Source organism: Bubalus bubalis, chromosome 7 (genome assembly GCF_019923935.1).
Source record: "Bubalus bubalis isolate 160015118507 breed Murrah chromosome 7, NDDB_SH_1, whole genome shotgun sequence".
Classification (NCBI taxonomy): Eukaryota; Metazoa; Chordata; class Mammalia; order Artiodactyla; family Bovidae; genus Bubalus; species Bubalus bubalis.
The window spans coordinates 19,289,212-19,312,060 of record NC_059163.1 but is presented as its reverse complement, the minus strand read 5'-3'; the positions used below and the strand labels follow the sequence as shown (position 1 = coordinate 19,312,060).

The window sequence follows — 22,849 nt, the reverse complement described above, 5'->3', positions numbered from 1 at the left end:
GTGTGTGTGCTAAGTCGCTTCAGTCATGTCCAACTCTTTGCGACCCTATGGACTGTAGCCCGCCAGTCTCCTCTGTCCATGGGATTCTCTGGGCAAGAATACTTGGGTGTGTTGTCATGCCCTCCTCCAGGGGATCTTCCCTACCCAGGGATCACACCTGTGTTCTTTTACGTCTCCTGCTTTGGCAGCTGTGTTCTTTACCACTAGTGCCACCTGGGAAACCCAAAAACCATTGTCTAAGATATAACTATAATACACGCAGCCCTGCTGCAGCAAGCTTCATGGAAAGCACAGGCAGCTCTGGCTGGTGCTAAATGCACAAGTTCAGTAATTTCATAAGAAGCTGAGAAATGGGAGGCAAGGAGACATGGAGACAAGGAGAATGGGGCAGAAAGTGGTCGAGAGTCAACAGTGCAAGAACCAAAAGTGACAGCTGGGTAGAGAGCTATAGACTTTATGTTACTATTTTCCAGTCAGAGTTTGAGGTCCTGAAAGGCACAAATTCTTCTCAAGGAATTAAGTCTTAAGGACAATTACCCTATACTTTAAGAGAAGGGAGACATTATTTGCAAATGACCAGATAAGACATGGATCTATGGAGAAGGGTTTTGTGGGGGGTAGTTGAGAAGTGAGCTGGGTCCTGAAGAACAGGTTAGAGGTGGCAGTTGATAGCTAAGCAAGCGGTGAACAGTACCGCCAGATTCATCATCTCCGAAGAAGAAGATTTAACTCCGGGACCAAAGACAGTCTCAGTCACTCGCAGCTTTGTGCAGATTTTATTTAAAGTGAAAGTGACAGAAAAAGCTTCTGACAAAGACATCATAAGAGGGCAGGAGAGTACCCGCCTCACTAATTTAAGTGGGGCCTTATACACTGCTCACCTAGCTTCTGAAAATAGATAAAAAATACTTCAAGGCTGTCAGAATTTTGCCCAGACCCTTTCCCGTAACATACACCCTGGGATGACATCAACACGAGATTAGCCAGAAGGAACAGGTTAACCCAGAGCTCAAGGCTGTGGAAGTTTTTACCCAGACCTTTTCCCACAGCATACATCCAAAGCTCAAAAAAAGGCATGTCCTTGAAGAAGAGATACTGATGCCTACAAGGACTATTTGTCTATGTCAAAAGAATGTGAAAAAGAAAGAATGCTGACCTCCTCCTTAAAGGGGCCTTAGGCTTGGACTCCTTATCAACCTGCCTAAGTTAACTCTTTCACAGTGAGGGGGTGGGGAAGTACATTATTGGCAAAAGGTAAAGCATGATCGCAGGCATGGAAATGAGTGGTTCAAAACATAAACAAAGAAGACAAGTAGGGACGTCCCTGGTGGTTCTGTGGTTAAGAATCTGCCTGCCAATGCAGGGGACATGGGTTCAATCCCTGGTTAGGGAAGATTCCATACGCTGTGGAGCAACCAAGCCTGTACGCCACAACTACTGAGCTTTAGAGCCCATGATCTGCAACAAGAGAAACCACTGCAATGAGAAGACTGAGCACCACAACCAAGAGTAGCTCCTGCTTGCTGCAACTAGAGAAAGCCTGTGCGCAGCAACATAGGCCCAGCACAACCAGAAATAAATGAATAAAAGAAGACAAGAAGTTCAATCTGGATGATGTGTAGGGTGGATAAAGAGTAGTAGAAATAAAGGTGAAAAACTAAATTGGGTCCGATTTTAGAATGAATCTAGGCTAAGAAGCACTGTGGTATCACTATTAGGGAGATTTTTAGGGAAAGTAATACAATCAGAGCTTTGGCCATTGTCAGGAAATAGTGTTTAAAAGACATTCTTGACTTAGAAGTCCAAAGCACTAACAGCCATAAAAAATATAATTTTCCTTGAGGTTGAGACAATCACTTGGGGAAAACTCGGCTTTAGTCTTTGCACTTAAACACACATAATAAGCATATTCTAGGAGATTGCACTGTACCTGCTTCCTGTGAAAGTTATGATTAGGAGGCAAATAATTAAGGGCTGATACTCCATGACTTTCAAGAAATTATCTTTCGAAGATACTACGGAGATCAGAAACCATTTAGCCCTAGATTATATTCATCTATGTATAAATTACAGAAAAACAGAAAAAAGTATGCTCTAAATACGACAACATTTTAGTTAACAGCCACCAAGAGGGAAGCTAAACTATTTTATTGTTTGTTGTTCAGTTGCGCAGTTGTGTCTGACTTTGCGACCCCATGGACTACAGAACGCCAGGCTTCCTTCCCTGTTCTTCACCAACGCCCACAGCTTGTTCAAACTCACGTCCATTGAGTCAATGATGCCATCCAACCATCTCGTCCTCTGTTGTCCCCTTCTCCTCTTGTCTTCAATCTTTCCCAGCATCAGGGTCTTTTCCAATGGGTTGGCTCTTCGGATCAGGTGGCCAAAGTACTGGAGCTTCAGCTTCAGCATCAGTCCTTCCAATGAACATTCTGAGTTGATTTTCTTTAGGATTGACTGGTTTGATCTCCTTGCAGTCCAAGAGAATCTCAAGAGTCTTCTCCAGCACCACAGTTCAAAGGCATCAATTCTTCGGTGCTTAGCCTTCTTAATGGTCCAGCTCACATCCATACATGACTAATGGAAAAACCACAGCACTATATGGACCTTTGTAGGCAAAGTAATTTCTCTGCTTTTTAATATTCTGTCTAGATTTATCATTGCTTTTCTTCCAAGGAGTATCTTTTCATTTCAAGGCTGCAGTCACCATCCACAGTGATTCTGGAGCCCAAGAAAATAAAGTCGGTCACTGTTTCCATTCTTTCCCCATTTATTTTCCATGAAGTGATGGGACCAGATGGCATGATCTTCATTTTTTAAATGTTGAGTTTTAAGCCAGCTTTTTCACTCTCCTCTTTCACCTTCATCAAGAGGCTCTTTAATTCCTCTTCACTTTCTGCCATAAGGGTGGTATCATCTGCATATCTGAGGTTATTGATATTTCTCCCGGCAATCTTGATTCCAGCTTGTGCTTCATCTAGCCCAGCGTTTCTCATGATGTACTCTGCACAGATGTTAAATAAGCAGGGTGATAATATACAGCCTTAATGTACTTCTTTCCCAATTTCGAACCAGGCCGTTGTTCCATGTCCAGTTCTAACTGTTGCTTCTTGATGTGCATACAGATTTCTCAGGAAGCAGGTAAGGTGGTATTCCCATCTCCTTAAGAATTTCCCACAGTTTGTTGTGATCTACACAGTCAAAAGCTTTAGTGTAGTCAATGAAGCAGAAGTAGGTATTTTTCTGGAATTTTCTAAGGATTTTGAGCATTATTTTGCTAGCATGTGAAATGAGTGCAATGTGCACTAGTTTGAGCATTCTTTGGCAGTGCCCTTTTTTGGGACTGAAATGAAAACTGGCCTTTTCCAGTCCTGTGGCCTCTGCTGAGTATACTCGGGACATTTACCTTAAGAAAGCAGCAAGTAATATGGAAAATGTATTTTAGAGGAAATTTTCCTTCAGAAAGAGTTAAGTCCTATCTCTTTACAAAATATCAAGGGTTCACTACAATTCACTAACTAAAGGTTCCGGGGAACCAAATCAGTATGTCAATATTAAACATCAACATTTACGACCCAAATAAACTATTACCCCCGAAAAGCAAAATAAGTCAAGGGTATGACTTGACCAACAATTAATCTCATTTCACACAGTCAAAAGTCTGTCTCTAAATTTCCCCATCACTTAGTCAGGACTATATTACCTTACTCTAAGAAAACAAATGACTCACTGAGCATCCTTCAATGATAATTTAATTTCCTTAGGTTTTTATACTCTACATCATCATTTTAAAGTCAGACTCTGTTACTGAAATGGGAAACACTCCTTGACTTTATCCCAAACATCGGCATCTTTGTGCTAGCCAATGAGTTTAACTCTGTATTAGGCCAATCCACGACAACGGGACTGTGGGGGCAAGTGGAGGAGGGCTGGGTGAGAACCCAGGGTACTGATCCCTGTGTAGCCACACAGCACCGGCTCAGGGGCCCATAAGAAATCTGAAAAATATGCTAAAACAACACGTGGGACAAAAAGGTACAGAAAAAACAAACTGCTCATATTTAAGGTCATTTTATACTTACCTCTATAACAGAGTCAACGCTAAGATACTATACAATTACAAAGCAGTACATTTCTTTATTATTTAGCAAATTCAATTCCAATGTCCACACAATCCAAGTGTGAAGCTTACTAAGAAAACAAAGGCAACAGTATTTAATTACAGAGAAAGTTAAGCTAAAGATACAATTAATCCCTACACTGATAAGTCCTCTGATCACATAGCCCTTCATCCCTACAGTGATTATTGATTAGTCCTCTGATCACATGGGGCTTCCCTGGTAGCTCAGATGGGAAAGAATCTGCCTGCAATGCAGGAGACCTGGGTTTGATCCCTGGGTTGGGAAGATCCCCTGGAGAAGGGAATGGCAACCCACTCCAGTATTCTTGCTTGAATTCCATGGATAGACCATGGGGTCGCAAAGAGTCAGACACGACTGAGCGACTGTAACACTGATCACACAGTGATCATCAGATCATCCCTACAGTGATTACTGATTAGTCCTCTGATGACATAGGCCAGGGGTTGACCTCGGCTGTATGCTGGACTTGCTTAGAAGCTTTACAGAATAGTAGTACCTAGGTCCCACTCCCAAATATTCTGATTTGTCTTGGAGGTAGCTTGGGCGCTGAGATTTTAAAAAGGCCTCAAGGTGACTCACTGTGGAGCCAAGCTGCTATATCAGTCAGCATTCTCCTACATGTAGCCTTAGACTTTTTCTCTGGCCATTTCACATCTGTGAATTTCACAGTTCAGCTCTTTTCCCTCAAGGCCAGGACCTTTAGAATCTAGTATAATAACTTAGCATAATGTCTGCAAAAAGTAACCAGTGCTTGTTAAATAAACAGAATACAGGCATGTAGATCATGATAAAAATGAAACAGAATATTTTTAAAAGATTAACATACTTGCTTAAACTTTTGCATATCATTTCTGCTACGTTTTCACAGTTCTTCTTAGTGGGACAAAAAACTAAGCAGGAATAACTGGGAATAACTTCTGTCACCAGTGCTACCAAGTGATCAGGATCCATCTTTTTCAGAGTATCGGAATACTGCACAACAAGATTTAGGAACAAGGTAGTTAGCAACCATGAAAGCCTTTCACTTTACCAGTGTGCTCTGGAAGGTAAGTAAATCAACCATAACTTTGAACTTCTCATTTAATAAATATGACCATTTTAAAAAAAAGATGCAACTTATATTACAGAGCAAAATGTTAAGTCCCACATTTGTTATTAGGGTTTTGTTAGGTGTATTTAATTTTAAATAAAGGAAGTGAAAATAATCAATTGTATTAATAACTCTATGGCCTGCCCATCTTCACCAAAGCAGAAAAAGTCCACAGAGAGAAACACAAATTGATCCTAATAATAGTCAAAGAACTGCATAAATAAGTTAAACCTCTTGCTATTACTAACAGTTTTCAAAAACATGTTCAATCATACCATAGGACAGGTTTTCAGAAATACAAAATATATTTATCAAACAGACATAAAGAACTCAAAGAACAAAGAAAAATGTAAAGTTATTTAAAATCTCCTCACTTTATTCAACTTTACTGAAAACTAATTAAGATACAGATTTAGAATAACATATATTATTATAATTATACCTTTATACCTAATATACCTAATTATTATAATTATAATACACCTTTATGTTATTGTTTAGTTGCTCAGTCATGTCTGACTCATTTGCAACCCCATGGGCTGTAGCCCGCCAGGGTCCTGTGTCCATGGGATTTCCCAGGCAAGAATACTGGAGTGGGTTGCCATTTCTTTCTCCAGGGGGTCTTCCTGACCCAGGGATCGAACCCCTGTCTCCTGCATTGGCAGGTGTATTCTTTACCACTAAGCCACCAGGGAAGCCCAATATACCTTCATGGAATAATAAAACTGATGTAAAATTTCTTTCTCCCCTTTTAAATGTCCTCCATGAAAACCACAGAACATTAGCACAGTAGATATCCATATTTTCATACGCCAATATCTGAGCTATAGAGCCCACAAATATTTCTTCTTGTATTACTGTTGCTACTGAATGAATAAACATTTATGGGAAAGGTCTCCAAGCTTTCTTGGTCCATGGAGCCCCAAGGTCAAAAGAAATACCAAACAGTTTGATTATTAGGTAGTCAGGTCCAAACAACAAGTATGCATTTCTTCACAGATAAGTAGACATCTGAATAACAACAAATGTCAGTTGAAAAAGAAAAATTTTCATTTCATTCTTAAATAACTATCATAACCCACTAAATGAGAAGTATGCACACCTGGGCCCTGCAGTCTTTCAAACCATGAAACCCTCATTTCCTGTTCCATATTGATTTTCACATGGTATTTGCTTACAGTAAGTGCAAAAAAAAAAAAAAGTCACTAACTTCACAAAGATATACTATCCTAGGAAGGAATGTAGTGTGATCTAATATTGACATTGGAAACTGTCTTGAACCAGTCATTTGTATGGTGTCCAACAGATGTCCAGCATCAGCTTTTTTTCTCTTAAATACCTAAACTTTCCCATGGTACCCATGTGACTCCTTTGTGGTGTGCCAGGGCAGCTGGGCACAAAGTCTAAGAACCTCACCATCAGGGATTATCAAGGTTACCTTGTAATTAAGGAGGCGTGAAAAAGTCATGCCATTCTCAGCTCTGCTGTCAACTTCATATATTGTGTCATTTATTTTCAGATATTCTTTTAATTCAACCTTGAATTAAAAGGACATTTGAAATTAATACCATATACAAATTCCTTTTTCTGGAGTTTCAAATTTTGTAAAATATGTTATAAAACAGTACAAAAAGTTTAGCTTTCCTAAGGTATGCAGAATGCTTCAACTTAAATTTATTTCTTTCCCATTTAAGTTTCTTTTTCCTTTTAAATCAAAATAGGGATTACTGTCCTTGAGGAAATACTTTTGAATTAAATAACCACATATCTAAAAGGAAAATCAGACACTTGTATTTGTCACAAGAGGAAGTAAAGGTGAGCCAAGTGTTCACACTCTTATCTTTTATTAAGGAGTTATTTGTGTTACTCCTCCAGATTTAAAACTTTATTAGTCACCAGTTTTAATGTGAATACCACCAAATTATTTTCAACTTAAGTATCTGTAGACAAAAGAAGTTTGTAAATAGAGCTTATTGAATTTTTTAAAAAATAGCATTGAGAAGCTCAGTGTACTATCCGCTGTACCACACAGCCACCCACAGAACACCATCTAACTTGACAACTAAGGTCAGGAACTATCTCGTGAAAATTCTCACATTTGGTGCAAATGTAAAAACACCAAATTTAAAGATAAAATTTTGTGATTCTAAACAATTATTTTCTGAAAACCTATTTAGACACAGAGACTACGGAGTACATGTACATTATAAGCTGCTTTCAAATAACTATGAATAACATGTACTTATTTTCTTCAAGCCTTTTGGGAATACTGTTATTGGGGAATTTAAATTTATATCCATGTGAGGTCTTAATTTATTTTAAAAAAGCATTATAACTATCAAAACTTTTAATTTTTAAGATAAACTTTTTTATGTGTTAATAACTCAAAACGTGAATCACTAAATTCTTACCAGATGAAAAAATTTACCTTACAGAATATAAAGTGGAAAAGCAGAACGGGTCTGAAAATTTTCATTCGGTAAATATTCACAGAAGGTCCGTGAGCTGGGCACCCATCTTGGCCAAGCTCCCTGACCCTACAGTGTATGCTCCCTCCATACAGACTTGTTAGCATTTAGACACAGTGAGTGGCATTATGCGCCTTCATCATTCTCAGAATTTTTATATAGCACGTTTGCTACAAATATGATATGTAGCAAAAATGACACATAACAAATCAAACCTTAGGTACATACTGGTCTAAACTGGCTGGTGTAATATTCTGCTTGCAGGAACTTCTGTAGGTCTTCAACATTGTTTAACGTTGCACTCATACCAATAATTTGAGTCGTTTCTAAAAAAAAAAAAAAGTATTGAGAAAAATGTGTTATTTAGTATATCATAACAGTAATTTTAGTAACCTTTTTATGTTTGTAATTTTTACAGAGTGATGCGGGAAAGAGGGGGCAGGTAAGACAAACAGTTGACCGTGAACAAAATGAGGGTTAGGGACACCACCCCTCTGTACAGTTGAAAATCCATGTAAAACCTGTACTTGGCCTTCCTTATCTTCAGTTCTGCATCTCCAGATTCAATCAACCACAGGTCCTGTGGTACTGTAGCACTTATTACTGAAAAAACCCACTTACAAGTGAACCCATGCAATTCAAACCTGTGTTGTTCAACAATCAACTCTATAAAACCAGACGATTAATCTGGCAGATGATATTACTTAGAAGAGAGGTATAAGCTGGTCACGCAAATTGGGAGCCATAAGAACACAGGAAGACTTTGAAGTCATGAGTATGGATGAGAATTAGCAGAAACTATATGAAGAAGGAAACAAGGGATGAATCTATGGTAACACCAATGTATACAATGAACACACTTAGCAAGTAGTGTCACAAAGGAGAACAAAAGGAGAAACTGAAGAGAGCCCTTTTGTTCAAATATCTGTTAAGTGCAAGGCATTGGTGACAGAAAGACACATAAATATGTATCAGTATACTTATATAAATAAGTATATAGCAGCAGTATACATAAGTATACATGTAAGTACACAGCAGCAGTGTACGTAAGTATACAGCAGCGTATACGTTAAGTATACAAATAAGTACACAGCATCAGTGCATGTAAGTATACAGCAGCAGTGTACATAAGTATACACATAAGTACAGAGTAGTAGTGTACATAAGTACACAGCAGCAGTGTACATAAGTGTATAGCAAACACATGTCCATTACATGCAGGTACTATGCGAGATGCTTTACAAAGACTGACTCACGCTGTCTCCACAGCAAGTCAGTGAGAAAGGTTCTATTACTATCCTCCATTTTTGATGCACAAGGAAAAAGAGGCACAGTTACTATACTATATACTGTACCTGCCCAAGGTCACATACAAAGTTAAAAGTGAGCTAGGATTTGAATCCAGCTGCAGAGTCTGTCCTTAGCCATTACGCTGTTCTACCTCTCAGTGTTAACACATGATTGATCTTACAGAAAGACAATAGGGAAATGAAGACAGAATGGTGTTTCAGCACCCAAAGGAAAAAAGAATGATGAATACTCAAATATTGAAAAGAAATTAAGACAAGAGCTATCAGTGTACACTGGATGTGACAAGTAGACGATCATTCTCCTTTCTTCCTCTGCTTTATATTTTGTCACTATCTGACACACTGTTTTCTTGTTTATCTGCTTATTATCTGTTCACTTTCATTAAAATATAGGTTTGATAAAGGCAGGGACTTTGTTTTATTCGCTGTTACATCCCTAGCACTTAAAATAGGGCCTGACATGCAGTGGGTACTCAGTAAACATTTTTTAATCAATGATTATAAAGTGCTACAATCTGCCTAAATACCACTATTGTCAGAATTTTAAAAATAATTATTAAAATCTGACCTTTATGATTAATAATTTTCTATAAACTATTATAATACATAATAAGCTATTGCAATAGTATATAAAAATAGAGAAGACATTTAGAATAAATATTTCACATACATTTAGAGACTATCTGATGTTGCAAAATAGCTCCTTAAAGTGACTATTTACAGACAATGTTTTACATGATATTGATGCTGGCAACAGCAGCAAACCTTTACTGTGCTATGTCTGAGCATGGCTGAATGTGTTGGTCACATGTGTTACCTCATGTAATTCTTACAATCCCATCATGTTGGTACCATTATTGTGCCCATTTTACAGATGAGGAAAGAGCAGTTAAGTCACATGCCTAAGTACACAGAGCTAGTAAGTGGAGGATACTGATGGGGACATCTTCAAATGCTAACTTCATTTATCTTCATGATTCTACTCATGCATCCAACAAAAATGTATAAACTTATTTTAGAAATAAAAAACTAAGACAGAAAGCTTAAGCATCTTGCTTTAGGTTACATAATCTAGCTAGTGATAGGATTAAGTCTTTTATAGGTCTCTTGATTATAAATCAACTAGTGAGCACATCTGAAAAAAAAACTTACTGCTGGTGTAGAGGATTTTTGCCAGAGTCATTTCCAGTATAGCCCCACGGGTTCCTTCACCAATCATGTGCAACTTTGAGATTAAAAAAAAAAGGATAAAAGTAAATCTGCATATAATACCTATATAAAACAAGCATATATTTGATGAAATGAAGAAGCAATGTATGCTTTATAACTCAAGCATTTTAGTTATGTACCAACTCGAGTACATATTCATTATTTCACTGATATTTTAAGTTATTGAAGTTATCCCTAGGACAATGTCCTGGGATCAGGAATTCATCAGTACTACCATAAAACTGAACATATGGACATATATCCACTCTTCAAGAAACAACTGACAAAAAACTGAATTTAAGATTACCAAGCATGAAATGCCTTCATCTACATACTGTCTATATACTAAAATAAATTACTCATCCTCATAAGGTATCAAACAGATACACATAATAAGTGTTAGTATAATAAAAATGTTAATAAATCAACAAACATAGTAACCAACCTCATCTACAACAACCAGACCCAGACTGCTAATTCTTCCAGTTTCAATCAAGGAGTTCACCAGACTATGTCCTTTTTCAATAGTGGCAATATATAATGATTTCTTTTCCCTTCTTTTAATTGGAGGAAATTTTCCTTTGCTTCCAGCGTATTCCTCAACAAAGAAACCCAGTTCTATACCAAAACTTGACAAACCTGAAATCTAGAACATTACAATAAACAAAAAAAGTCAGATAAATAAGAACTCTAATTATTAAATGTTCACAGGGATTTAAAAAAATCTAAAATAGTGTTTCGGAGAAGGCAATGGCAAACCACTCCAGTACTCTTGCCTAGACAATCCCATGGATGGAGGAGCCTGGTGGGCTGCAGTCCATGGGGTCGCTAAAAGTAGGACACAACTGAGCAACTTCACTTTCACTTTCACACAATGGAGAAGGCAATGGCAACCCCCTCCAGTGTTCTTGCCTGGAGAATCCCAGGGACGGCAGAGCCTGGTGGGCTGCCGTCTATGGGGTCGCACAGAGTCGGACATGACTGAAGCGACTTAGCAGCAGCAGCAAAATAGTGTTTAATATAAATCAATGGGAATAAGGTTACAGTTAAACATATACATCTAAGAAATGTCATAATGTACTGACCCTTGCAAATGCCATTTTTAAACTATGTAATAAATGCAAAAAATAAATTTTAACTGTCTTTTCTGATATTAAAAAACATCAGAATAACTCATTTGATAGAATAATTGGTTAGTTTGTGCTTGAAAAAGCATGCTAAGTATCAGTAGAACATTTGAAATGGAGTTTAATTCACAAGTTTAGGGGAAAAAAAAACTTTCTTAAACAGGTAATTAGTATTAGAAGAGATTTTTAGTAACTACACCACACTGCTTCTGCATATCCTAAAAATAATTCTGCATCAATAAGGCTACCTCTTCTCAGTCAATAAAGTTCTTACATTTATTCTAGTTTTCATATCTGAACATCAAAATAACATTAACAAATACCATTTTCTTTAAAAAAAAAAATCACACCTTTTCTTGAACAATTGCCACATATGGAAGGATCATTAAAACATCTCTTCGCCGGCATAGTAGTTCTTGTAGCATTAAAATCTCAGCCACGAGGGTTTTTCCACCACTTGTTGGCAAGGAATATATTAAATTTTTTCTTTCTTGCACAGATTTCAATGTTAAGCAAGTATGTTGCCATTCTGTGGAATTGAAAAAAAGAAAAAGCCTTATTTTTCCCTTCTACAAAGTTTTCTAAGAAGAAAAAAGTCAAATCCTACCCTGTGTAGCATCTTCTCATAGTAATAAATGTAACTATATATAAATATAAAAAATCTACAATGCATGGTGTGTATACTAGTTCAGGCCTGGTTGGTGGGGTAGGCAACTAGTTTACCCAATTGCCAGCTGCAGACTGAGGTCTAAGATGCCACCAGGCATGTAGGCCTGCTGGACAAGAGGTATTGCCTGGGACATCAGAGGGGCTAAGGGGCATTTCAAGAATCTGTGTGAATTCTAAGGTCTTTCTCTTATATTCGGTAAGGACACCGTGTAAGCTTCCCTTCCTCATTCACCCAACAGAGAAACAGAGCCAAGAGGGGAAAAAAAAAAAAAAGATAATTTACACAAACCTAGAAAGACTATTCAATCAGCTTTCACAGGGTGCTGGTTTGAATGGTCTGAATACTATTTTAAACCGATGAGAGGGACTTCCCTGGTGGCCCAGTGGTTAAGACTCTATACTCCTACTGCAAGGGGACTGAGTTTGACCCCTGATGAGGGGATAAGATCTGGTGCAGCCAAAAAAAAAAAAAAAAAAAAATCCTTAAACTGATGAGATTGCTTAAACCATTAAAGACTAGGGTTATTAACTACAACATCTAGGGTTTCCCTGGTGGCTCAGTGGTAAAGAATCCACCTGTCAATGTAGAAGACACAAAGAGACATGGGTTTGATCCCTGAGTTGGGAAGATCCCGTGGAGAAGGAAATGGCAACTCACTCCAGTACTCTTGCCTGGGAAATTCCATGGACAGAGGAGCCTGGCGAGCTACAGTCCACAGAGTTGCAAGAGTCAGACATGACTGTGACTAAACAACAAAATCTAGTTTCCACAAGTTATCAAGGTGGAATTCATGAAAAGGATCATATTAGATCCAAAACAAAATGTGAAAACTAGTATAAATACTTTGTAGGAAAAGTGGACAATGTGCATCATCAAAAGTCTTCAAAATGTGCATTATATTTACCTCTAGAAAAATGGGCAAAAGATATGATGACATTTCACAGTATAGAGAAATGCAGATGGTTTATAAATACACGGAAAGATGCTCTACTGTTACCTATCAAGCTTGGCAAAAGAAATAAACCAACAAAAAGCATTAAATAACTACCTAAACAAAAAGCCCCCCACATGTAAAATACAGAGTTGACTAGAGCAGGAAGAAACAGGCACTTTTGTGTGTGGTTGATGAAAGTATAAACTGCTAGTCTTTTGGGGAAGCAATCTGTCAGCAACAAACATAAAACTGCACGCTGCCTTTGACCTAGCAGTATTGCTTACAGAACTCTACACTGACTGAAATAAAAAGCAGGCGCATGTGTAAAGGTCGTGTGTAAGATGTTCACCATCGCATTGTTTATATAACAAAGAGCCAATAACAGGGTAAAGACTGATCACACAATCATATGAACTAATTATTCGCAGCCTGAAATATATGCAAATGATTATGTATTTTTTACTTTAAAAGTATTTCAGGATTTTACAGTACAGGGAAATGATAGCCATTATTTTGTAATAACTTTAAATGGAGTATATAACCTATAACAATACTGAATCACTATGTTGTACACCTGAAAACTAATATGTTGAGGAGGCTGCAAAGTTCATTTGGGTTTTTCCACAAGCTGCTATAATGTTGTAAATCAACTATGCTTTGATAAAAAAATTTTCAAAAATATTTAAATACATTGAATATTTAATACCTAAATATTAGAAAATACTTTAGGCTAGTATCACCCATTAGTTATCAAACTGCAGATGTTTATGTGAAACTACATGTCCACATTTTATCCAACTCAAGAGTTTTAAAGTATAAAATGACCAAAATAATAAATATTTAGAAATAACATTTATCTTCACATACTAAAAAAAAATTACATTAATTTAGTTCCCAATATTTTTATAAAACACTAAGAATGTAATTCTATGCCTAAAAGGCAAAAACAACAGTACTGTATAAGGCTGAAGTTCTCTAGCTCAGGAGCTCTCAAACTTTCTGCACATCAGGATCAGGAGGGCTTATCCGAGCAGAATGCCAGATCCCAGCCCAAGGTGCTGACTCAGGAGGGCTGGGGTGGGACCTGGGAATGTGTATTTCAACAGATTTCCAGGTGATGCTGATGCTGCAGTTAGGAACTGAACTTTGAGAAGCATTGTTTTAGCTCAAGGAAAAGTAACACACATATTCATGCTTTAAATTGGTCGTATCGTCATCAGATTTACCAATATTGAGATTTTAAAAATTATTTACTAAAGTTCTTACTTTAAAGCAGTCATAACTAAAGTCCAACTTGGCAAGTTCTAAACACAACTGGCAAAAAAATTATCATCGCTTTTTAACAGATCAGGAACTAAGGCTCAGAGTACAAAACCTGTGGTTAAGTGACAGCGCCAGAACTCATCATCAGGTGGACAATCCCCAAGATCCCACGTCTTGCGACAACTAAGCCCATGTGCACAACTACTGAGCCTGTGCTCTGGAGCCCATGGGCCCCAGAGCCTGTGCTCTGCAACGAGAGAAACCACTGCAACGAGAAGCCTGCACACTGCAACTAGGGAGTAGCCCCAGCTCACTGCAACTAGAGACAGCCGTGCTCAGCAATGAAGACCCAGTGCAGCCAAAAATAAATAAATTAAAAGAAATCTTAAAAAAAGAAAAAGATGAGTTAGGTAAGAGTCTTGTCCTGAGGGCAGAAGATGCAGATGAAACACAGAACAAGGTGCTGGGAAGAAAAATAGAGGGCATAAAAGTAACATCTACTTCAAGGACAATACACACCTTTAGCTCTTGAACTGCAAACCTCACAATTTAGTTTGTTAGACTCTTGCAAAGCCTTGTATTAGACTTTGTTTCCTGTAGTCCTACTTCTCCAACCTCAATGTCTTCCCCCTGAGATAAGAACCTATGTTTTCAGGTGGTTCATGATACTTAGGAGTTTCAGAAGTAATTATGAAGTGATTTGTTGATAGCATGCTCTTTCGGGATGGCAGCAAGTATCCCTTCTTTGTCTAAAGTGACACATATTTGAAAATATGCAAGGAGCCAGGGTTTTTGAAAAAATGTTACAAATCAGCTATTATTACTACTATTTATCTGCATTTAAACCCTAATTTAAGCTGTCTTTAAAGATGTTTATTTTTAATTCATGATATCAATACTGACTCACTCAAGACATATGAGTAGTCAAAGGAATTTCAGCAACTACGTTTTGGTAGCAAAGTAACAGTCAGCCAAGGAAGCTAAGAAGACTGAGGAGCAGCCAGTCTAATTAGAAAAAAAAGCCAGGAGTGGAATGTCAAGAAATGGGTGTTTCAGGAAGGGTCTGGTCAGTCGTGTTAGGTAAGCAACTGAGAGGTCAGGAAAGAACTAAAGTCTCACTGGGTTTACACTCCAGTCATTATATAATAAGGGACAACACAGAACCCAGAGGTGGAATGGGCTGGGAATTATCTGAGGTGAGGAAAAGGAGACAGCAAGGATAACAGGTTGGAGGAGTGTGGCCACAAAGGGAAGAAAAGAAGTTCAACAGCAGCAGGATGTGGATGGAAAGCTGAGAGGACTGAGTTTTTGATTTAAGGTGAGAAATAGGACCATGGATGCATCTTTTTTCTACTGATTTGCACCAACATTATGGTAATGAGGGTAAATGTTTTTTCATTCCAGCAAAAAACATTACCATATAGTTTTTCAATTCCCTTGAACTGAACATAAAGATCTCTCACTTTGCTGGGTAATGAATAAAAAGGACCAAGGTCATCTGATGATGACTCAATTGTTTTCTTAGCAACATTAATTTCTTCAGATAGGAGAGTCTCTTTGAGCTGTTTAGTCCTAGAAAATATTGGTGTTTGGGCTTTGGCATTTCCAGTCATGGTACTTTTTAGATGATCTTTCAGACTTTTTCTCCTATTTGCATCTGAACTAGTTCTGATTTTAGAGGAGGATTCAACAGTCTGCTGGGGCTGCTCTCTGCTATTAACGGGAAATTCCTCATTCACAGTCTTAGGAAAGGATGAGTTCCAATCCTTTTCTTCAGTAGATGGACCACCCAAATCACTGGAAAAGTTATGCAAATTTTCAAAGAATAAAACCTGAGAAGAAGGTACATCATACAAAATATCAGCTTCAGGTTCAATAGAGACATCTTCATGCCTGCTCTGGTTCTTTGTGTGGTCACCTATATTTAATTCTGTACAGTCACCTACAACAGTAACGTTGAGTGTGTTATGTTTATCGCTTTCTGAACAAAGATCTTCAGTGGCATGGTCTGTAGCATGGTTCCTATGTTCAGGAAGTTGCAAATACTTTTGTTCCAGGTCATCAACTTGAGCTAAAAAAGAGTTCTCAGCAAAGCTATCATAGTCACCAAACATGTCCTCTTCACTGTCAATAATCTGGAAAGAAAACAAAAAGATTTATCGTGGAGTCCAGCTTCATTAAGAATAAGTTTCAGCTGAAAGCTCTCTTAGGTATATAATTGTATGGTCACATACGGATCACAAACCTAAATGTAAATAATCCTATAAAATAGATACTATTGTCCCATTTTACAGATGGAGATACTGAGGCCCAGAGACGTTAAGTGACTGACATCAACTGTACTCCTAGGGATGCTAGGATCCTAATTCTTAAGGGACCGTTAAATCCTTTAAAATGGTAGCAAGACCGACGGCCATCTACTGGGAAGGATATTATCTCACTAGGAGTTTCTGATAACCACAGTACTGTTTCCCGTCCCATCTGCAGACACTGGCCTGCAATAAAATCATGCTTGTGTCACTGGGCACTCCAAGAAGATTGTTCTTAGAATAGAATTGAAATGGAAAGTCTGACTTGGGACAGTCTATAAACAGAAGAGATATAATTTGGGGGTTAATTTGGGGGTAGCAACATAGTAAAGGGATTAAGAACACAAGATTTCTTTAACTTCTCGGTCTAATTTCTGTTGTAAAATCTGGATAAAGCAAATAGCTTAACAAAGCCCATAACAGGTCTGGGTACTTTTAGTACAAGGAGAAGCAAAAACTTGGAAGTATAGAAAGTATAGGGCTTCGTGTCATGCCCCCCATAGACCTTTTACGTCTCAAGGTCTATGTTTCACAATTATATATATCTACGGGGGCTGACAGTGAGGCTTAACAGCGATAACAAAGATGAAGTAAGCCCAAGAAGGCTAGTAGATGACCTGTCAATTGCTTGCACCTGAGACAGGAACGGCCAAACTCGGGAGTTTCAAGGTCCCCGCCTTTCAGTGAGCATGCGCAATGGGGACCTGGGTATACCTCATCACTCCAAAGGTGGGAAATAGAACGAGGAACTCGGGAATCTGAGAGGTGATGGGGCTGTACCTCGACCGGCTGCACGTCCACGGTTTTCCGCCGCCGGCTCCCGGCCACCATCTCCTCGTCCTCCTTCTCTTCATCGCTATGTTTAAGCTCGGTCGCGGGGGAGGCGGCAAAAACGCTCTCTAGACTAGGACGGTTTCTTTTGCGGACGGATACCCGCCTGCGGATGCGGGAACCACCTTCGTCCATGGCAGGGCCTGAGAGCCCAGCCCCAACTTCTTTCCCCGTGACCCAGCCGCCAACCCCCTAGTGGAGGGGTAAGTGCAGCAACAAGGGGAGGGTAGCAACAGGTGGAAGCTGCGCTGCCCTCTCCATCCACTTTGGGGAAGGACCGCTTTGAGACCGGAAACGGAGGCACCAACCTGGGAGCCCGCCCTCTCCTCATCCAATCGTTAAGTGTGCTGGGCTGGAGGCTGGGCAAGAGGTGGGGGGCGGGGGGTGAGGGGAAAGGGAAGGTACTGCGCAGGCGTATTGAAAACCCCACCCGCTCTTTGAGTCCCGGCAAACCGCGGAACCTTTGAACCGAGTCCGCAGGCCTCTAGGGGAAGTACACCGGAAGGGACTTGTCAGGACGTTTTTTGGAAACAGAAAAGGAAGGGGAGGAGCAAGGAACCATGGCTGCTGTGGTAGGTCTTTGCGGTGGGCTAGGGAAGAGACAGTTTACGCGTTTCCCAACGGCTTTTGTCTGCCTCACAAATTCCGGGACTCGTGCAGGTAAAGTCTCCATATCCTATGCTCTTTTGTAGCATTGCAGCAATTGGTTTAGGTCTAGTTAGGTCGTTGGAGTCGTCGCTGTTAGCTAAAGGACGCTGGTGTTTAGGCGATTGTTTCGCCAAAAGAAGTGGGCATCAGTAATGGCCCGTATTTAAATGACTAGTATTTTAAAGCTGAAGAGAGCACGAGATGTCGTCCAGTACAGTGTTTTAACGTACGAGGAGCGATTCTCAATAAGAGGCAAGGACTTGCCCAAGATCTTCAGGTAGACTTAGTAAGGAAGGAGCATTTTCAGAGTCACCTAGCAGCAAATCGCAGATATCCGAGGGCCCCAGATCAGGGCGAAATTGTGACACTTCTGCACTTTTATCTGCTTTGTGCTTTTTTTGTAGAGTCTGTTTTCACTCTCCCTTTGGCATGACAATGCCTTTCAGTTTGCATTAAAATCTGTCTTTACCCACGGAGAGAAGGGAAAATAAATTTCAAGAACAGGTGAGAGGTTGTATGGCTAGGGGTATATATGCCGTTTTCCCAACGCCCCAGAAAACATTTTTATTCTAAGTCTACCACTGTCTCAAACCTAAGGCCCTTTGTTTTACTTTGTTAGTAATACTGATATAAACCTTTTACATTGTGTCCCTTAGTTCATCTTGCCTCAACAGAAACACAATCTTTCCTTAGCTGCTGAGCTAACAAAAAGTTTGTTGCTGTTTCTGTTTAATTGCAGTGCTGTGGAGAAGTTGTTCACAATATAAACAGGTAACCAGCAGTGAGGACCTGGTAAGAATTTTTTTTCTTTCTTTTAATAAGGCATTTGCAACTAAGACCAAATTATATCTTAGCTGTTTGAATAGAGTTCAGCTGAAGGACAAAGACAATTAAGATGATAATTAATCTGAGTTTGAAAATTGTAATTTATTGATGAGTAGTCACTTAAGTGAACTTTGAAGTAAGAGAATTCCCAGATTCTTAGCAAGAAGCATGACTTGTGTAACACCATATTTTTCTTTCTAGATACGTGCTTCGGGAATTTAAAAAGGCAGTTTTGATGCATGCTCTAATTGCAGGAAGCCCAATAATGGGGTTGTACAAAGTTTACCCATACCTTGACTCCCTGTCCTCATTTCAAATTCAATTCTATTTTTATCTTAGTCATTAAAGGTTTATGTCAGGACGTTAAATAGTTTCTTCTAAACTGTAGATGTATGTTTTTTTACGGATTTTAAGTACTAGCATTGGATTTAGGCCGTATAGCTTTTCTTGCTACATACAAAGACAATTTGATACTAGTTAGGCCACATAACGGAGAAGGCAATGGCACCCCACTCCAGTACTTTCGCCTGGAAAATCCCATGGACGGAGGAGCCTGGTAGGCTGCAGTCCATGGGGTTGCTACAGTCAGACACAACTGAGCAACTTCACTTTCACTTTCATGCATTGGAGAAGGAAATGGCAACCCACTCCAGTGTTCTTGCCTGGAGAATCCCAGGGACGGGGAAGCCTGGTGGGCTGCCATCTATGGGGTCGCACAGAGTCGGACACGACTGCAGTGACTTAGCAGCAGCAGCAGACCACATAAAGGAGAAGGAAATGGCAACCCACTTCAGTATTCTTGCCTGGAGAATCCCAGGGATGGGGAAGCCTGGTGGGCTGCCGTCTATGGGGTCACAGTGTTGGACACGACTAAAGCGACTTAGCAGCAGCAGACCACATTAAACACATAGAGAAGGGATAGTCATTATACGTGAGTTGAATGTAAGTTGAATTAGGAACATTTGAAGAATTGGAAGAAACGAAAGAACTCCTCTAGTCCCTTTGAGCATCCATCTTGGTCATCTAATTCACACCATAGTTAAGAGAGAAAATGAAATTACTAGAGCTTCTCTTTAGGTCCTTAAATCCCAGTGAGACTCATGAAAGCTAAGGGTTCCTCAGAAAAAGGCACAAAGCCCCATTTATTTGAAGTTTTGCATACAACTACAGGGGTTCAAGACTTCAAAGCCATTTCTAGATTCAGAATCTGTATACTGGAGACACCTAAAGTGATTTTAGGACTGAGGCTTTGTGATGGAAGCTTTAGAAGCAGTAGTGAACAAAGAAAAACCAAAAAGGCTGACACAAACTTATAAAACAGTCTGGGACTGCTTTAAATTGTTATAAAACAATTTTATACTACTATAGAATTGTAGTTAAAAAAAATAAACCTGTGTAGTATTACAGTAGGCTGTGGACATATTGGGGCCTCCCAGGTGGTGACAGAGGTAAAGAACCCACCTGCCCGTGCAAGAGACATAAAGAGACGTGGGTTCCATCCCTGGGTCAGGAAGATCCGCTGAAGGAGGAAATGGCAACCCACTCCAGTATTCTTGCGTGGAGAATCCCATGGGCAGAGGAGCCTGGCAGACTACAGTCCATGGGTCACAAAGAGTTGGACATGATTGCAGTAACTTAGCACACACATGGAGGCATTGTCTTTTTGTAACACAAAAATATCAGTAAAACATCTAGAGAAACATAGGGATGGATTTGGAGATTATACTAGTTTAAGAATTGCATATGTTATCTGTTGTGCTGTTTTTCTTAAGTATAAGAATTTTTAGTCACCTAACAATCTGGGCAAAGCATTTTTAATCACTTATTGAAGATTTTTTTTCCTCCGATAAACCCTTTTCCCCCCAAAGATTGTATTTTTCACAGAATTGTCCTCCATCAATTAACCCCTCCTTCGCCAAACTAAAACAAGATACTTGTACAAAATATATATGAGTACTCTCAAACTTTAAAATGGTCTTTTTCAGAAATAACTTTTTCTTCTGTAAGCCAAACTGTTATTTATTCATTTTAACAGTAAGAAAGGTACAACTAATCCCTTGGAGAGATTTAAATGTGGTACCCTAAGATTTTTTTGATTCAAAGTTAACACAAAAAACATTTTCAGATTTTTGTTTTTTTCCTTTATGCTAGCCTATTCCAATGGAAAATCCTTACAAGGAGCCTCTGAAAAAATGTATCTTGTGTGAAAAACGTGTAGATTATAAGAATGTACAGGTGAGATCTGGTTTTACTTCACTGTGATACTTGATTTGGGATTTTTGCTCTTTTGTTAACACAGTAGAGAAGCAAGTCAGTTTTGATAATAGGCCTTGTGTAGGGGTGACTGTTTGAGTAGCTTCGTCATTTCACATCTGGTTATACTTGCATGGATAAGGCATCTGTTTTATTCAGATAGGAACCTCTGGGCTGTCCTTCATTGACTCTTAAATGATCTCAGTGTGTTTTGTTTTTTTCTTCGCCCCAAACCTCTGAACAGAAGCTCCCTGTGGCAGTGATTCTCAGTTGGTGGGGTTGAATATTAGGGAAAAGCTCCTGTGTTGAAGTTGATATCTTACCTCACCACCAGTATCACTATTTTGAATTCATTTTATCTGTTGTCCAGCACTCAGCAGATTAAAAGTGGCAAATCTGGGGGGAGGAGATGGTGTCAGAGTTAAGTGTACTGACGGTAGTATACAGTGATAGCTTCTTTGGAGGGAGAAAGCCCAAGGAACTGTAAAATGCAAGTGTCAGGGTTAATAAGACAGAAGTAGCAGCAAATGGCCTGGTACACCTGTATGTCTTGAAGACCTCACTGTAGTCTGACATTATGGGATAGTCTAGCACGACAGATGGAATGCTCTGTACCTTGTTGTAAGCAGCAGTGGTTTAGAAAAGTTTTCTGTGGGAAAGTGAAGAAAACAGCTTTAGCACTGAAAGAACATGCTCATTAATCTGTTGTATAGACTTGTTTTTGACACACTGGGGAAGAATGTTAATTTTCACAATTACTTTGGTTATTTTAAATAGAATGAACATAGTTCAGTGTTTTTATTCATATTTTTGAAGTTTGTCTAAAATTTATTAATCAGCCTTTTATAGCTTGAAGGTGATATGTTTTGTGTTTTGAAATTTATACAAGGTTGAATAACAAGTGTATTAACATAAAATTTTTTTCCTTTCCAAATATAACTCAAACCAGCTTTTATCCCAATTTATTTCTCCATTTACTGGATGCATTTATGGAAGGCACATAACAGGTATTTTGTTTTCTATTACAGCAACTTAAATGTAGATAAGCCTACTCCTGTTATTTAAAAAAAACTGGCAGATTTTCAAATATTGCCACAAATTACTATTAGACCAAAAACTATGGGTACTTTGAGAAAGTCGCTTCTGAGGCCAAAAGGGTAATTATTTTGCATATCTTCTTATACTCAGTTAACTACAGGGTGACAACATGTAGAGGACTCGGGCTTTGCTGTTTAGGAAGACGTTGTAGTCATCCTCAGGCTCTCATTTAAACCAGGGGCCTACTGCCTACAGGCCAAATCAGATCTGCCACTTGCTAAATGGCTAAGTTTCCACAATGTCTGAGCTACAAGAGCAGAATTGATGATGACAGAGACTGTGTGGCCCACAAAGCCCAAGATACTTACTCTCAGGCTCTATACAGTTTTCCAGTCCTTCTGTGACATAATTGTCATGCATTTTGAATATTGGTATTTTTTTATGAATAAGAAAGTATTTTCTTTTATAGGTCTTTGTGGGAAGAAACAAAAAGAAATCACAAAAGCAATTAAGAGAGCTCAGATATTGGGTAAGAGCATCTGAAAAGTTGAATTATGCTAAACAAGATTTTGCTCATTGTCTTTTGTGAAGAACTTTCATTTTCTCTTCACAGGGTTTATGCCAGTTACATACAAGGATCCTGCCTATCTCAAAGACCCTAAAGTTTGTAACATCAAATATAGGGAGTAAATTATATAAAGTTATCATCAATAAATGTATTTTGCAATAAGT

General features: G+C 38.8%; 2 protein-coding genes across 7 annotated transcripts in view; one reads left to right on the top strand and one right to left on the bottom strand.

Annotated features, from left to right (window-relative positions):
- Positions 1–17,637, bottom strand: part of HELQ (helicase, POLQ like) — a 40,610-nt gene extending 22,973 nt beyond the window's left edge. For 2 of the 5 annotated variants that reach the window (XM_006072419.4, XM_025289784.3), the window contains exons 1-8: positions 17,303–17,636; positions 15,631–16,348; positions 11,697–11,875; positions 10,665–10,865; positions 10,163–10,235; positions 7,929–8,026; positions 6,671–6,769; positions 4,969–5,114 (exon numbers count right to left, since the gene is read on the bottom strand). In XM_006072419.4, coding sequence (XP_006072481.4) covers positions 4,969–5,114; positions 6,671–6,769; positions 7,929–8,026; positions 10,163–10,235; positions 10,665–10,865; positions 11,697–11,875; positions 15,631–16,348; positions 17,303–17,488 — 1,700 coding nt within the window. In that variant the 5' untranslated portion in view covers positions 17,489–17,636. Of the gene's footprint in view, positions 1–4,968; positions 5,115–6,670; positions 6,770–7,915; positions 8,027–10,162; positions 10,236–10,664; positions 10,866–11,696; positions 11,876–15,630; positions 16,349–17,302 lie in introns of those variants that run through there. The other 3 variants (XM_025289782.3, XM_044945703.2, XM_025289786.3) reach the window with 3 other exon arrangements.
- Positions 17,638–17,852: 215 nt separating this feature from the next.
- On the top strand, positions 17,853–22,847 carry MRPS18C (mitochondrial ribosomal protein S18C). Of its 2 annotated transcripts, none has more exons than XM_044945707.1 (6): positions 17,853–18,013; positions 18,741–18,793; positions 20,978–21,061; positions 22,029–22,086; positions 22,587–22,646; positions 22,709–22,847. In XM_044945707.1, exons 1-6 carry the CDS (start codon positions 17,914–17,916, stop codon positions 22,777–22,779), a joined length of 426 nt encoding a protein of 141 aa, XP_044801642.1. In that variant the 5' UTR covers positions 17,853–17,913; the 3' UTR covers positions 22,780–22,847. The 2 variants fall into 2 exon arrangements, with proteins under 2 accessions (XP_044801642.1, XP_006072482.1); XM_006072420.3 differs by having other exon boundaries at positions 17,856–18,013; positions 22,731–22,847.
- Positions 22,848–22,849: the final 2 nt, after the last annotated feature.